This window comes from Colletotrichum chrysophilum (genome assembly GCF_026319265.1).
Source record: "Colletotrichum chrysophilum strain AFK26 chromosome Unknown scaffold_2, whole genome shotgun sequence".
Lineage (NCBI taxonomy): Eukaryota > Fungi > Ascomycota > Sordariomycetes > Glomerellales > Glomerellaceae > Colletotrichum > Colletotrichum chrysophilum.
In genome coordinates, this window is record NW_026517289.1 from 88,398 (window position 1) to 104,216 (window position 15,819).

General features: G+C 56.5%; 5 protein-coding genes across 5 annotated transcripts; 3 read left to right on the top strand and 2 right to left on the bottom strand.

Annotated features, from left to right (window-relative positions):
• Positions 1–1,533: 1,533 nt before the first annotated feature.
• On the bottom strand, positions 1,534–2,412 carry COL26b_000415 (uncharacterized protein; the record flags this gene model as incomplete). Its single annotated transcript, XM_053173384.1, has 2 exons — positions 1,534–1,936; positions 1,991–2,412. The coding sequence occupies 2 exons, from the start codon at positions 2,410–2,412 to the stop codon at positions 1,534–1,536; spliced, it is 825 nt and encodes a 274-aa protein (XP_053042432.1).
• A 3,786-nt stretch (positions 2,413–6,198) lies between these two features.
• Positions 6,199–7,233, top strand: COL26b_000416 (uncharacterized protein; the record flags this gene model as incomplete). The annotated part of the gene is made up of 1 exon (XM_053173385.1): positions 6,199–7,233. One exon carries the CDS (start codon positions 6,199–6,201, stop codon positions 7,231–7,233), a length of 1,035 nt encoding a protein of 344 aa, XP_053042433.1.
• A 1,280-nt stretch (positions 7,234–8,513) lies between these two features.
• COL26b_000417 (uncharacterized protein) lies at positions 8,514–10,065 on the top strand (the record flags this gene model as incomplete). The annotated part of the gene is made up of 2 exons (XM_053173386.1): positions 8,514–8,959; positions 9,036–10,065. The coding sequence occupies 2 exons, from the start codon at positions 8,514–8,516 to the stop codon at positions 10,063–10,065; spliced, it is 1,476 nt and encodes a 491-aa protein (XP_053042434.1).
• Positions 10,066–10,338: 273 nt separating this feature from the next.
• Positions 10,339–12,227, bottom strand: COL26b_000418 (uncharacterized protein; the record flags this gene model as incomplete). The annotated part of the gene is made up of 3 exons (XM_053173387.1): positions 10,339–10,597; positions 10,686–11,736; positions 11,825–12,227. The coding sequence occupies 3 exons, from the start codon at positions 12,225–12,227 to the stop codon at positions 10,339–10,341; spliced, it is 1,713 nt and encodes a 570-aa protein (XP_053042435.1).
• A 1,860-nt stretch (positions 12,228–14,087) lies between these two features.
• Positions 14,088–15,500, top strand: COL26b_000419 (uncharacterized protein; the record flags this gene model as incomplete). The annotated part of the gene is made up of 2 exons (XM_053173388.1): positions 14,088–14,388; positions 14,443–15,500. 2 exons carry the CDS (start codon positions 14,088–14,090, stop codon positions 15,498–15,500), a joined length of 1,359 nt encoding a protein of 452 aa, XP_053042436.1.
• Between the last annotated feature and the right edge of the window lie 319 nt (positions 15,501–15,819).

Consider the following 15,819-nt stretch of genomic DNA (forward strand, 5'->3'; position numbering starts at 1 on the left):
CGTCAGTGCAGAGGTGGCAGTGTAGTGCAGCTCGTTTATCGCGGCGATGACAGTGAAGTGGTTGAGTGGGAATCTCCGCACCTGGCAGGCAAGAGGTGAGGTGTGGTGAGGCAGAAGGTAAGGCAAGGTACCTTGAGTGCTTGGGAGGGACGGGTGGTGAGTTGCATCCTCCCAGCGCCCGGACGACTGATTCGCTGCTGGTCTTGGCCCGTCCTGAGCGTCCGCTAAATAATCACAAGAGCAGGTCATTGTTCGAGCCTAGTCGACCAGTTGAGGCGCCAAACGGGACCAGTCACAGCAGTCCCCCTACTGCAGCCAGTGCTGTCCAGGGATTCCTAGTGCAAGAGGTTGAGACCGTGCTATCGGCATATGCAGCTCATCGCACTGTACCTACGTATAGCCAGATGGGATGCAAAGCCCCTTGGACTCCCTCCTGATGAAGAGATTGGGCCGGCATACACGTGTCCAGCATGACGGTGTCCATGTTTAGGGTTGTTTTGGTAAAACTCGTCCTCGAGAACAAAGATCGCATGATGGGTGAGACGTCTGGACAAACATCAAAGAGAAGGGGAAGTGCTGTCATCACATAGTGTGAAATCGGAATCTGGCACTGTAAGTTAGGTAATCATGGTGCCCACCTTGGTCCGGGGCTCTGGCAGCCCAGCCCCCCTGGGTGCTTAGGTAATGATCCGACCTGTCACCAACGTTCAACGTTCCAGCCTCTCTCCATCGCAACGAGGCAAACGCGCTCGATGGGGGAATAATGACAGGAGGGTACCAATGCTTTTTTGACAGTGGGTTTCCACAGCCCTTTGGGCGCTGATGAACCACAACACCGACCACCGCGGTGCCCCAAAGAGCCATCACCCGCCGCTTTCAATCAGTTTGTCGTTCCTTTTGGATGCACTCGATGCAAATAATCTTGCGACGAGATTATCCTGTATGACGGGTCAGAGCTGAGCTGGATGCATATTCCAGACTCAGACGGACGGCTTATCGTACAAACCTTCCAATCGCCAAACACCTCGCCTGCCGCGTACGCACCACCCTCATGATTCAATCTCCTCTGGAGTGGGACGCTTCTGTCGCCGAGGCTTTCGGCACTAACGCCCGGCTCTTTTCGGTCATGCCAACGCAATCCACACATACAACATCAATGCCAATAGGACTTCAGTTTTGAAAAGTCCGTCAATTCTATCGCCCGATGGGCGACTCCTCGTGCATGCGCAAACTTCATAGTGTACACTTTGTGTCTGTCCATAAGAACGCCTTCCCCGTGGTAGCTACCGCGCTGAACCGATATTCCGAATCCCATGAACGCCAGCGGACTAATGCCGCACACAACGCCTAATCCAATTCTGAAAACTCCTGGCAAACGTGCCTGACAGATGCTGTCCGTCTCCGTACCTTTTCCCCCTTGCCCATCAAACTCCAAGCCTCTGTGTACATGCAGTGTACATGCACGGGACACTCTCAGCGTGTCTCTGCCTAAGTGATGAAATGGAAGAAAAGTGTAGCACCATCGGCGGTCGATCACGCGGCAGATATAGCCATCGGCGCGGGGGAGCTGGCGGGAACACTGCCGGGCGCACTCCGTACTTCGGCTTCGACGCCGCTGTTGACAGCGCTGTTGGCGTCGCTCTTTACTTGCTCGTTCTCCTTGTTTTCCTTGGCGCTGCTATCTGCTGAGGCAGCAGCCGATCCCTCGGCAGTGGACTCGAGCAACAGCTTAGGAGGCGCGGTCCAACGGGGAACCTCCCAGACGATGCCAGTGAAGCTCTTGAGGACGAAGCCACCCTTTGCCCATTTGCGACACGGCTTGCCCGACCGGTCAAGAGCACGTAGTCCAGCGTTGATAGCTCCCTGGTTCGCCTTGGGGCCGAGCTTATGTCCTGCGGCTCCAGACCGGGCATTCGGATCGATCGTACCGTCCTCCCTGTGAATATGTTAGTATGCGTGGGTGCAAATGCATGGTAGAGATGTCACGTACAGTCTGGCTTTCTTCTTAGGTCCAGGCTTGCCACGAACCTTGGGCAAGCCGTCCGGTCCAAGACCGTTGGCAGCACCGGCACCGCGTTTGGTGCCCTTTTTCTTGCCTTCGAGAGGAGGTCCCATGGATGTGGGAGCTGGTGTTCCACCTGCAGCAGGGGTCGCAGGGTTTGAGTCGGAGGCATTCTCGCCGTTCGTGGCAGCGGGAGCAGCCAGGGTCGCGGAGGTGGCAGGAGAGTCCTGTGATTCTTGGTTCTCCTTTGACTCGCTGGTCTCGTCGACGTCCATCTTGACGGGGGACTCCTCCTTGGCGGGTGTGGGCTCAAGGATTTCCTTCAATCTCTCGGCGCTGACCGTAAGGGTGATGATGAGGCCGCCCTTGCCTCCGGTCGACTTGCGTCGGACACCTATTGTGGATGACATTTCGATAAATGTGGTGTTGAGTGATGGATGGGATAGTCAGGCGTGATGATTAGACGTGTAAAAATGGTGGTGACGAAGGAAAGTTCGAAGGGGAGGCGACGGGGAGCTGTAGAAGTAGAAGGGTTGGCTTTGTCGGGGATACAGCTGCTTTGATCAACAGGGTGGCGGTCGAGCCGGTCATCCAATGGCCACGGTTAGGTTGTGATCTGGCTTGTGGGTAGGGGGATGGGATTGGCAAGGTTTTTTGGGCGTTGGGTGCGGTGCGGTGCGGTGCGTTGCGTTGCGTTTCCGGTGAGGTGCGGATTTCGCAGGCAGGCAGGCAGATTATTCTGGCGTCGGCGACTCGCAGGTCAGTGTTCGGGTCGGGCGGCGGCGAGGTGGTGATGGTTTGCAGCGACGACGATGCGATAGATGGAATGGGAGGATGGGTGGGAAATCTGATGGGGGACAGGAGAGAATTTTTATTTTATGGGGGAATCCATCTGGTAAGTTTGGCGTCTCATTTTCGAGAGAGCGCCAGACCAGGCGGCGTGACAATAAACGGTTCTCATGCTGGGTTGGGTGCTGGGTGAGTGGTGCGTGGTGCTGGGCTCTCGCTCTCTCACTCTCCGTCAAGAATTGACCTCCAGCTTTCGCTTCCTCTCGCGCGCAGCAGCAGCCAGCGCCGCAGTTGTGGGTAAGCGAGAGCCTGGGACCTGGGGGGGGCCCGTGGTAGGTCCGGAAAGGGATGCACGGGTGGGGTTTTCCCCCTTCCAGAAGTACAGGGGTACAAGGCCAATCTTGCTATTTACGCGCAGAAGGAGCTGCATCACGCAGGGCTTCGCGCAGCGCGCAGCATCCACGGCCAAGTACCTTCCCGCCCAGGAGGTACTTCGCGCCGAGGTGAAGGGTGAAGGGTGAGCGTGAGAGGTGCCATTTAATCAAAGGATACGTACCGCGGCACCCTCCGCTTCCGCCGCCGGCCTCAATACTCTCACTCTCAGTAAAGTATTCGTACCTTTTCGTAGCAACGAGAGCATCCATCTCATCCACCAAGGATGCATCAGGTCTTGGGGCTTGCTTGCTTGCTTCACTGAACTCAGCGAGTAGCGGCCCAGGAAGCCACGGAAGCTTGCCTTTTTCTCCTCTTCATCCATCCCCCTTCTCTTCAGTCGTCCGAAGCGTCATCTCTTGGTCTCCCGCCCTTCTTGCCCCGAGCCAGTCGCTTGTCTCTCATTCATCTTGATCGATGCTCCATGCTCCATGCCATGCCTCAGGCAATACCTTAATTCGCGAGATGCCCTCTGCATCCCGCCCGCAGCAGCAGCAGCAGCATTTCATCCAGTCTGCCCTACATCCATTGTCAGGGCGAGGGCGAAACACTTCGACACCTCGCGACAAGGCCCAGCTGTCTCTTACCCCTTCAGGCATGGCTTGACTCGAAAAATGGCGATAGCACGCTACATTTCGCACTCTCCACAACCACCTCGCGGGACACCGGACGATGATCCATGGCCCTTTCAGACTTTATGTACAGCGACTTATTTCCCTCAGGGTCATGACACGCCGTGACGACAAAGACCCGGCGATCCTGCAACCATGGAGGACGACCAGAAAAATAAAAATACGGGCCACGCACTAATGCCTCGACCGCCTTACTCACCGCGATGCACCATGAGCGAGATGCACTCAATCTCACAAGACGTGTACTCATTGTCGGCCAGAAACGGGGCTGGCGATGACAAACAACCACTGGGAAAAAAGCTGCAGCTGTGGTCGATTTTTTCGGACGCACCCGCAGAAAGTTGCAGCGGGATCAATGGGTTCGGATACTCGGTCGGCGAGGATCAAGGGGATAACACTCAGGTCTCAAGCTAACACATCACCACGATCCAGCGGCTCAGGACGCTTGGCCGGCGCACTCCAGCACTTTGTTTGGAGCAGCCTGGAACCTTGAATTGGTGATGCCCACTACAGGCTTCCATTTCAGCCTGGAATCCCCTTGAACACACAACCCGGGGAGGTGAACTTTGGGCGTTTAAAGCCTGCGTGTACCATCATTCACACTCCAGGCCGCAATTCCTCCCATTGCATGACCAAGGAAGGCATGGACGGCCGAGGAACCGCTGGGAGACAGATAGCAACCTGCATCAACCTTCCCAACCAACCGGTCCTGAGTCCTGAAAACGGGGTAGGCGCCGATTCAGCAAGATCATCTACGAGCAGGGAGAAGCCGGGTCGGACAAACACAGTGAAGTGAATGACCAACATCGAGCGGACATCAACCAAGCCCGGGTTGGAACATCGTGGGCTCGCTGATGGGGGCGTCGGAGTGGCCAAAGAACCATCGCAATCTGCCTTCCCTGCACCCGTCATTTACATCACCACTCCTTGCAATTTGCAACCTCTCGTCTCGCGAAACTCGAAGGGCAGAGTGCTGTCTGTGGGCATGTTCAAAGACTTTCGCCTGCCTTCACAGACATATCAAGAGCACCGGTATCGACGATGACCTCGCGGCGAGCCGGCCCCCATTGTTGGGAATGGGAGCCCTAAACGCTGTGGAAAGAGGCTGGGCTGCCAAACCTCCCGCATTTGCCGTGGTCACACTTCCCTGTCAGATGGATACAAAAAAATGCTTTCACCCCCAACTCCAATCCCACTTGACGAGAGCCAATCGAACTCCCGAGGGTCAAGCATCCCAACCGGACGCCAACAGAAAATGGAAAGCCAAGTGGCGCGAGATGAGGCCAGAGCGACATCCGGGAACCCGCCCAAGCCGCTGGGTGAATCCCACGAAAAGAAGAAAAGGGAACAGCTCCGTTCGTCTCACCGCATTACCGCACGCATCCCGAGAATTCGCCCACCATCATTGCAATACGCCCCTTACACAGTCCAAGATCACCAGTAAGAATCGACAACCACATTAAGTCGAGACCAACGCCTCGCTCCTGTCGCCCAGAGAGAACGCAGACAGACGAGTAGGCGACGCAGGCTTCGTCTTTTTTGCACACGTCTCGTGAGTGGGGAAGAAACCATCTTCTTTTCGGCGGTCAGCATGAGCAGGCCGGCGACAAACACTCACTCGCGAGCCATCAGCCATTCAGTCCCGTTTCATCGCATCCGTGCGAATACTATCACCGTCCACTACGAGTGCCCGTTAGACTTGCGTTTGATCCGTACCCCAAATCCACCTCAGGGATGTCTCTTTTCTGACTGCGTCATGCATCACCGTCGCCCACGGCCGATCATCACCACCGTCCGTACCAGAAGGGAGCTTGCTCTGTCGTCATCCCCCAAAGCCAAACTTCGCCGTGCATCCCCGAAACCACCCCGACGCCTGCAACGCTCCACAATCCAGAGTTACTTCCGTGAACGGCTTCATCGCCATGATTTCTTCCTGTGCCACACTCTTGCACCATCTCCCGACCCACAATACCAGCCGTCTATTGTATGCGCAAGCACCGCGCGGCCATCGCGAGAATTGAAAATGCCAGAGGTCTTACGCCGTCGCCAACCACAGGCTCTAGATGCAGTCCATCTACAACGATCGTTATTTCCTGGCCTCGGAGAGACAACATCCACCGTCTTTTCTCCTCTCAGCTATCGTTGATCGGCCATTGACCAAGGAACCATACACCAGCAGGAATGCCATCGCATCAGCGGCAAGCTGCCGCCGACTGGAATGCGTTGCTATATTTACAACGGCAGCAATGCCACAAACCTATATCAGGGGCTCGAGAAGTCTCGACAGCCGTGTTGAATGGATTAACTACTCACTACTCATTGTAAAACGCGCAACATTCCAACATGCATTTCATCACCAAGATTCTTCAAGCGGGCGTCATCCTGCACGTCGCCTTCCAGGGCGCGTCCAGTGCCATCATGCGCGGCCGATCCGGCGAGATCGACTCGATCCAAGAGGCCCAGCTCTCGACCCGCGCTCTCACCGACCAACTGGAGGACCTCGACAACCAGCTGGGCGAGTTCTTGAGCAACTACAAGGGCGGCCATCTGAAGCCCGACGGGGACACCACCAGCATCTCGACCATTGCGACCGCCGACATCGAAAAGAGACAGAACCTCCAGATCTCCCAGCAAGCCCTCCAGGATCTCCTCAAGCTCATTCAGTCGATCGAGACGCAGATCTCCGCCATCATCGCGTCCGGCGGCAGCTCGCCGAGTGGCGGCGCCGTACAGACCCCGGCCCCGGCCATCACGGGAGGCAACCCGGCGCCCGTCGCTACCCCCGGCCCTGGTGTCTCCCCGGTAAAGTCGGCCAATCCGCCGGTTTCCAACCTGTTCTCGGCCTCCAACCCCGTAGCACCCAACCCCGGGGCTACCAACCCGCCGGCAGCTTCCAACCCCGTGGCGTCCAACCCGTTGAACCCTGGAGCTACTAACAACCCTGGTGTAGGTCCTATCGTCCCCGCCCCCTTTCTAACAAACTCAGGTGCAGGCGCAGGTGGTGCCGGAAACCCCATGACCACCGCATATGGAACAGCTACTACGACCGGTACGCGATGCAAGACGACCCTCACTCAGACGTTTACCGCTTACGTCTATGAAGATGGCAGTCCGGCAGGAGCCCCTGCCAAAGCACGTGACGTGCATTCCCACCATGACGACCCGGAGGACTCGGACCTTGATGGTTCTGAGGAGGATGCCGAAGTCGTCCCGGCGGTCGAGCCCAGAGCCGCCGAACACGACGGCGATGTGGAAGATGTCCAAAGTGCGGCCGAGTCGTGGAGGGCCTTGACACGCCGTGAGTCGCGAAGGGGCCCCGATCGCTCCAATCTCCTCCTCATCCGTGAGGAAGGAGGTCTTTTTGAGAACTTGAACTAGCAAAGGGCGACGCTGAGACTAAGGTAACATGAACCTGTCCGTCGGGAAGCGACTTTCAAAACCTAATTCGATGGCGCAGGAAATTCAACATTACATCAGCCGGAGGTTAATGACGGGTTATGATGGACGAGAACGGATGAATCGGCAACGACCGCAATGATTATGACATTCATTTGATACGACACGCAACGACTAGACGCACACAGTATACGACACACGACAACATTGTTATAGATTAGATGGACGAGGTGCCGGGGGAAATAGGTTATCACGACGGACACATCTTCAACAGATGAGCATTCTTTATTCAAGCAGAGCACTCATTAATACAACGACTTTGTCTTCTTATCTTTGGTTAACAGCTTTCTATTGGTGATCTGGGTGAAACCTGTTAGTGTCTCAGCCACAATGCTCGGGTCCGTGTGCCACACGTCCGTTCCGCGGCAATCATCGGTGAAAAAAATGGGCCTTCTCCAAACTCAGAATGGAACTCGGCCGCCCCCAATCATCACAGACACCAAAGTCAGCATCTCGACGGCAACGACAACTCTACAGAGCGGGACAGAACGACTACCCAATTGTCTTTCAATTATATTTTCTTATCTCCAAAGTACCAGCTTGAATATGCGCAACCAAGGGTCGTACAGGGTTTATCTGGGGTAAAAAGGGCCAGAGAGCGGCTTATCATGGTCAAGATGGACTCAAAAGGTCGTAAACAAGGGCGTGGCCGGCAGGATGAGGGTGGAACAATGTGTCGTTCACGCCCAAGTGACCCGTGTGACCAGAGATTAGGTTGATATGACAAACAGAAAATGGACGGGCGGCGGACGGGGGCTTCGTGTCATGTCTGGCCGGAGCGAGCAACCCCTCACGTAGAGGCCGGAATTGTTCCTCGTGAGGCCGGTTCTGTTCCGGCCATTTACTATATCACGGCGCCGAGTGGCGGAAAGTCCCAACCATCTGAACTTGGACTCTCACTCCTCACAACGCCTACACACAAAAGGCTCTCCTCACTTCAACAGGATTTCCCTGATATATTTTTGCCAATTTTTTCGGGTTTCTTTGCATACCCATATCACTTATACCCCCTCTCTCAAGCCGTATAAGTCGACTTACACGGACTTTCTCGTACAATACACCCAATACGCACGCACTCAATATCCATTACACACCATCATCATCTCATAACCCACACAACCCACCCAAACCCAACACATCCCTACTTTCACTTACACACATACTCATCCACCCCACGTCTTACCCCGGTAGTTCATCACACAATGGGTTCTCTTGACTCCACCCCGTTCCCCGTCCTGGACGACACCCGGCCGGAGGACAACTCCCTCCCCGCCTTCATGGTCTCCACCACCCGCGGCTTCTTGCCCCGTGCGGATCCCGTCGCCGTGCTGCCGGCCGAGTTCCAACCCCTTGAAGACATCTTGGCCAACATGCCTGTGAAGAAGCTCGACGGTACTCCGGGTTACTTGGCTTCATCCAAGCTGGGTGACGTCGTCGAGAAGGAGTTCCCCAACCTCACAGAGCACATTGACAAGTACAAGGAGAACCTGCCCCTGATGAACGCTCTCTACCGCGATTACTCTTTCCTTGCCTCTGCTTATCTGCTCGAGCCCTGCCATGAGCGTTTCGTCAGAGGCGAGGGGTACGGTCTCGGTCGTCAGGTTCTCCCCAAGAACATCTCCCTACCTATCGCTCGTTGTGCCGAGATGTAAGTTTCTCTCATCTACGTTCTCCCTTCTCCATTACTACTTCCTATGCTTTCAAATGTCCTAACATCCATCCAGCACCGGTTTCAAGCCTTGGATGGAGTACGCCGGCTCGTATGCCCTCTACAACTACCGCCTCGCCGACCCTGCCAAGGGCATGGACTACGACAACATCCGCCTCATCCGCGCCTTCGAGCACGGCCTGGACCCCAAGTCCTCCGAGGCAGGCTTCGTCCTCGTCCACATCGACATGGTCAAGAACACTGGCCCCCTCGTCAAGGGCACCATGGCCGCGCTCCGCTGCACGTCCCGCGCCGGCTCGATCGACCGCGCCTCCCTCAACCAGGGGCTCTCCGAGGTCCTCGCCTCGCTGCGCAAGATCAACCACACCATGGAGACCATGTGGGACAAGTCGCGCCCGCAGAGCTACACCTCCTTCCGCACCTTCATCTTCGGCATCACCAGCCAGAGCATGTTCCCCAACGGCGTCGTCTACGAGGGCGTCAACAATGACGAGCCCATGTCCTTCCGCGGCGAGTCCGGCGCCAACGACTCCATCGTGCCCCTCATGGACAACCTCCTCCAGGTCCCCATGCCCGACACCCCGCTCACCGAGATCCTCAAGGACTTCCGCTCCTACCGCCCCAGCAACCACCGCCAGTTCCTGCTGCACGTCAAGGACCGCTCGCTCGAGCTCGGCCTCAAGGACGCCGCGCTCGCCGGCAAGACGCCCGCCGCCGCGCTCGCGAGCGACGACGAGGTCGAGGCCCTCAAGCAGACCCGCCGCCTGTGGCTGCTGATCCTCCACCAGGTGCGCGACTTCCGCTGGCGCCACTGGTGCTTCGCGCGCGAGTACATCCTCAAGCGCACCAGCCACCCGACGGCCACCGGCGGCAGCCCCATCGTCACCTGGCTGCCCAACCAGCTCGAGGCCGTGCTGTCCGAGATGGAGAACCTCTACACGGAGCTCGGCGGGCGCGAGGGCGAGTGGGACCTCGGCGAGGAGATGCGGGACGTCATGGACCTCGTGTCGCGGCAGAAGGAGACGCTGAGAAAGGAGGTGTCCAAGTACTGTGCGGAGAGGGGCGTCAATCCTCACACTGCTTGAAGGAGGGGTTAGGTCCGTACAACGAAAAAGAAAGTGATGCTGATAACGAGTTTGGTTTTTTTTTCTGGTTTCTATCGGCTTTCACCCGCATTCAAGCGTCGCGGTGTGGTGGCACATGGTCTGACATGCGAACATGTAATTCAAAATTTATTATCAAAGAATTTGCTGATGCATTTGGCGCTATGCTGTCATGTGATGATACCATGCGGGCGCGCTAAAAACAATCAAAAAGATGACATGAACACTTCTGTCTTTTTTGTGGACGGCTGCTGATTACTTGTTCAGCGCCCTGTCCATATCTTTCCTCCATTCCGGAGCTTTCTTCCTGAGCACCCAGACACACAGATAACCCGTAATCCACGTGAAAATGCCCAGGATTGTAAATAGCCACCCGTTCCCGATTGCGTTGATAACGGGCTGCGCGGCGATGGCTCCGATGCACGAGAAGATGTTGCGCACAAAGTTGTTGACCGCCACACCTCCCGAGCTGCGCTTGGGCATGAACTCCGTTAGCATGGTAGTGGCGGCGCCGCTAGGGAAAGAAGTGATGTTAGCCAAAGTTGACTGATAAGAAGGCATCGCCAGAACCAAAACGACAGACGAAGGGGACAAAGACTTACAACACCAGCATCGAGCTGATCCCAAAGAAGAAAAGACCGATACACGGCACAAACCAGAAAAGACCCTTCTGGACCACCCAGCCGTAGAAGATGAGGGCAGCGGGATACACCGTCGCGGCGATCCACGCGTTCTCGCGCATCCTGTCCTCGGGGAGCATGATGAGCTTGCCGTTGGCGTCGTAGCGGCCCGCCTTCTTGGCCTCCCTCGCCATGATGTGGTCGAGCCAGCGACCGCCGAGGATCGAGGCGATGAAGTAGCCCAGGCCCGCGGGGAAGTAGAACAGGCCGATGATGAGCACGCTGAAGCCGTACGGCTCCTTGGAGAAGGTCGACTGCACCGAGATGTTGACGACGAAGAGCGCGCCAAAGGTGATGGCCGCGAAGGCGACCGTGATGATCACCGGCGGGAAGCGCAGGTACAGCAGCACGGAGAGCGGGTCGAGGAAGAACTTCTTCAGCAGCGCGCCCGCCTTCTTGGTGTGCACCTTGACCGACTCGGTCGTCTTGGTGCGGGAGAGGGCGTTCTTCTCGCCCTGAGCGGCACCAGCCGGGGGAAGTGCGGGCTTGGGCTTCGCCAGGGTCTCGGGCAGGCAGAACAGGATCATGATGAGCACGAGGCCGCCGTAGATGGCGAGCGCCCACATGGTGGACTGCCAGCCGAAGCGCTGCGACAGGGCGCCGCCGATGATGGGGGCGAGGAGCGGGCCGCACAGGGGGCCGAGGTAGAAGATGGACATGCCGCGGCCGCGCTCGCGGGGTTCCCAGATGTCGGCGATGGTGCCGGCGCCGACGGCTTGGACGGAGGCGCTCGCGCCGCCGCCGAGGAGGCGCATCACGATGAGCATCTCGATGTTGACGCTGATCGCGCTGAGGACTGAGAAGACGACAAAGAGGGCGAAGGAGATTAGGTAGATTGTGCGGCGGCCGAGTGTTTCTGAAAAGGAGGACCACCAGAGCGGGAAGATGGCCATGGCAAGCATGTAGAATGCCACCGACAAGTTGGTGACTGTTGCCGAAACACCAAACTCCTCAGACATTTGACCCAAGGCCGCTTTTTTAGGTCATACCGTGTTAGTAAAATTGTGTCATTGGCATTTTTGTGTTTTTTTTTTTGTTTTTTTTGGAACGAGCGAGCTTACGATAAAAGATGGAAGAGCCCATAGGAGACACGGCAGCAGCCAGGGCAATGATCAACGTGATTGTCCATTTTGTCTTGTTTGTGTAGTCATATGGACGGTCTACCTCCGGGATGATGGCGAGCTGGCCGAAAAGGCCTCTCCGTTTTGATCGGGGCACGATTGACAGAGCACGGGAGCGGGTGGAGGAGGCCCGGGACCGAGTCCTGGCGGCCGGGGCGGCGGCGGCTGATGGGTCCGCATCCAGCGCCGGCTCCGGCGACTCGCGAGATCCGTCATCATCATTCCGACCAATTTCTGTGATTTCATCTTCGCTATCGCTGGACTGGCTCTGCTCCTCTCTCTGCTCAGAAGCTGTTTCCGGCGGAAAAGGATCCTTTTCCGGGTCTCGTGACGAGGCAGTCATTGTGTGGGATTTTTGTTGGCCGAGTCGGCGCCGAGGTTTCGAGGATGAGAAACAAGATGGGAATTGCGGCAGCCAAGCAAGTAGTTGTTGGGCGCTCAGAAGGCAAAAGGGGTATTTCCAACTTTCAAGACCCACGACCGAACAGCCAAGAAAAAAACCCTTTAGAAGATGGAGAAGGGCGAACGAAATGACGAAAGAGAATGGCCGGGGCCTGGCCGACTTTTTTAATCGGGTGCTGCACTGGGAAAACGGGTTTCCCACCCCCCACCCCAGGAGGCCTGGTCATGTCCATGATGGCTAGCCTGCCTTTTTTTCACCAAAGGAGACAGTCATTGAAATCTCTCCTACCCATCGGCTAACTGTACCGTTCCGCAGTGGAGTGCGGATCGACACCGAGCTCGGCTCCTGGCAGCCGATGTTTCGAGCGCGAGAGATGCCTCGGTGGTCCTCTCCATAGTGGGCCAGCAGGGTGGCAGCCGCCGCGCGGTGTACGTACAAACTCCATACGTTCAAGATGCAGAAGAATAGCAACGCGAACCGCGAGCGCGAGCACCGCCAGGTGAGCAGCAGCAGTTTGTAAGTGAGCACGAGGCGGAGTGTTCGAATCCAGCACTTGCGTAAGGAATGACGATATAGACGCTCAGAAAAGACGGCAAAGCGGCACTGCAGCAGGTCGTCTGGTCTTTTGATGCTCGGTTTCCGCCCACTATGTCCGCTCAGCTTAGTAAAACGGCACCGCGGTCGGCAATTTTTTGGGGGCAGGGTGATATGTTGGTTGCTAGGTGGCCAGCCTAGTCTAGCAATACCCACTGATGCGCCGCTCGTCTCTTATCGAAGGCGAGTGTCTTATCGGGACGGGGAGAGCCAAAGCGGCAGCTCCAACACCGGAGTAGGCAGGCTGGTCGCGGGGTGCATACGGAGAACACGGAGTATGTACGGAGTATGCCCTGGGGCGTAGACCTTGCCTGTCTCGGCCGTGTCGTCGAAATCCATTCCAAACGAGGGAGGTGATAAAAGTAGAAACTTTTTTGATTGACATGGTGGAAATACGGATGACAAGGGCCAACATGAGACGGGCCAAAGAAGAGTTCAGGCGTCGCAGGAGCTCCGACAAAGGGGGACACTTTACGAACGCCTTCCATGACTCGGAGAAGACGCCGTCATGGTTGCATTTTGCGACGACAGCGGCGAATCCCCGGAGAAAAGAAACAGAGTCAGCTCCGTGGCGAGTTCAAAAGGCAGAGTCAAGCATCCAGTTCCCAAGTCATCGACACCAGGGTGCTGGGGAAACACAACAATAGAATGTCGCATTCAGGCCGACAACCCCAGCGAAAGTTTGTCACGACGTTTTCCACGATGCTCAGTGGCTGGGCATCAAATGATAGGTACTTAGGTACCTGCGCACGCAGCGGCCCCATTGCGATTTGTGGATCCTTGTCTTCATCATCCAGGTCTGTACTTTGAAAACAACGGTTGACAAAATATAAGTAGCTTTTCGGAGTTGATAGAAGCAAATGAGGCTCTGGGTACAGACTCAATCTCCATCTTGCATTCAAATAAGCTTATTTGGATTGACAAGAAGCCACTGGCATTGGCAAAGTTACTTCAATCCACCAAAACTCAAGACTGATCACCCTGTAGCCGTTTCCCTCCCGCTTGAGCTCCGGCTCCGAGTGCGGGGCTCCAAATTTTTGCAGCGTCCAGTGGCGCGTCCTCTCATTTTAGAGGGGTTTAGTGACATGCTGATAGCTTCACCAATTGACTCACACACAATATCAGACTGTCGTCGGTGCAAGTGCAACAATTATTGCACAAAGTAACATCCTGACACAGATTCACCCTCCCAACCGCCAATCCACCATGTCTCTTACCAACGCCTCGCCTGTCGATTGCGCAAAGAGCGCCAAGTCGGCCTCTCACATCCTCGCCACACTCCCCGCCGAAGCCCGCAACGACGCTCTCACGGCCATTCACGCCGCCCTCACCGAGGCCAAGGATGACATCCTCGCCGCAAATGCACGCGACTTGGAGCTCGCCCGCAAGGCTGCTGCCGATGGAACCCTGAGCCAGAGTCTCGTCTCTCGCTTGGACTTGGGCAAGAAGGGCAAGTTTGAGGATATGCTTAAGGGTATCTTGGATGTGAGAGATCTGGAGGACCCAGGTATGTGAATTTCACACGACACTCGAATGATCATATGAGTCTAACGCAAAGCAGTTGGCAAGGTCACGCTGAGAACAAAGCTGGACGATGGTCTCATCCTCGAGAGAGTCACTTGCCCCATCGGCGTACTGCTCATCATTTTCGAGGCTCGCCCCGAGGTCATCGCCAACATCGCCTCCCTGGCCATCAAGTCTGGCAATGCTGCCATCCTCAAAGGCGGCAAGGAGTCTACCGAGTCATTCGTGGCCATCTCGCAGGTCATCTCCTCCGCCCTCGAGAACCTCCAGAAGCCCAAGGTCCCCAACTCAGCCGTCCAGCTCGTCAGCTCTCGCGACGTCATTCCCCAGCTGCTTGCACTCGACGAGTACATTGACCTCGTCGTCCCCCGTGGCTCTAACGAGCTTGTCCGCTACATCAAGGAGAACACCAAGATCCCCGTCCTGGGCCATGCCGATGGCTTGTGCTCTATCTTCCTGACCGGTTCGGCGGACCCCAAGATGGCGGCGGATGTCGTTGTTGACTCCAAGACGAGCTACCCCGCCGCCTGCAACAGTGTGGAGACCCTGCTGGTGCAGGAGTCTGCCCTCGAGACTTCGTTCCCCGTGGTTGCAGAGGCTCTGATTGCCAAGGGCGTGACGCTTCACTGCGATCGCCAATCCAAGGAGGCCCTTCTGTCTAAGCTCTCTGGCGACGCTGCTTCCAAGGTGGTCGATGTCAAGGATGCCGACTACGATACTGAGTTCCTGTCCCTCGACGTCGCAGTCAAGGTCGTTTTCTCCATGGCCGAGGCCGTGCAGCACATCAACACCCACGGTTCCAAGCACACCGAGGCCATCCTTACCTCGGACGAGCAGGAGGCTGAGAAGTTCATGAACTCTGTGGACACTGCGGGTGCCTACTGGAACGCGTCCACCCGCATGGCGGACGGCATGCGTTACGGCTTCGGCACTGAGGTTGGTATTAGCACCAACAAGATCCACTCTCGTGGCCCCGTTGGCTTGGAGGGTCTCATGATTTACAAGTACAAGATTAGGGGACACGGTCAGGTTTCGTTGGCGTATGGCGAGGGAGAGGGCAAGAAGCCTTTCAAGCACGAGAATATGGCTATCTAAGGGATAGACAAAAGCAAATGACTTTGGGCGTTTGGCGGGCCTCTTGGAACGAGGAAAATGAATGAAAAAAAAAGAAAGCCATGGTCTCGGAAGTTGCGTTGCTTGACATGCCTGACTCTATGGAGTGACTCAAGCGCCCCCCAGCCAGCATCGGCCGTCGATCGGGGCGGCCCCACTGCACGCCGATACCTGCCGGTTCGGTACGGACACGACGGCCGGCGACGAAAGACGCCGCCATCTAGGGTTAATCACAAGCCAAGCATGCCTTGTTGCCCTGTATGAGTGACGTTGAGCATTTGCCGGTCTCACCTGCAGCTGC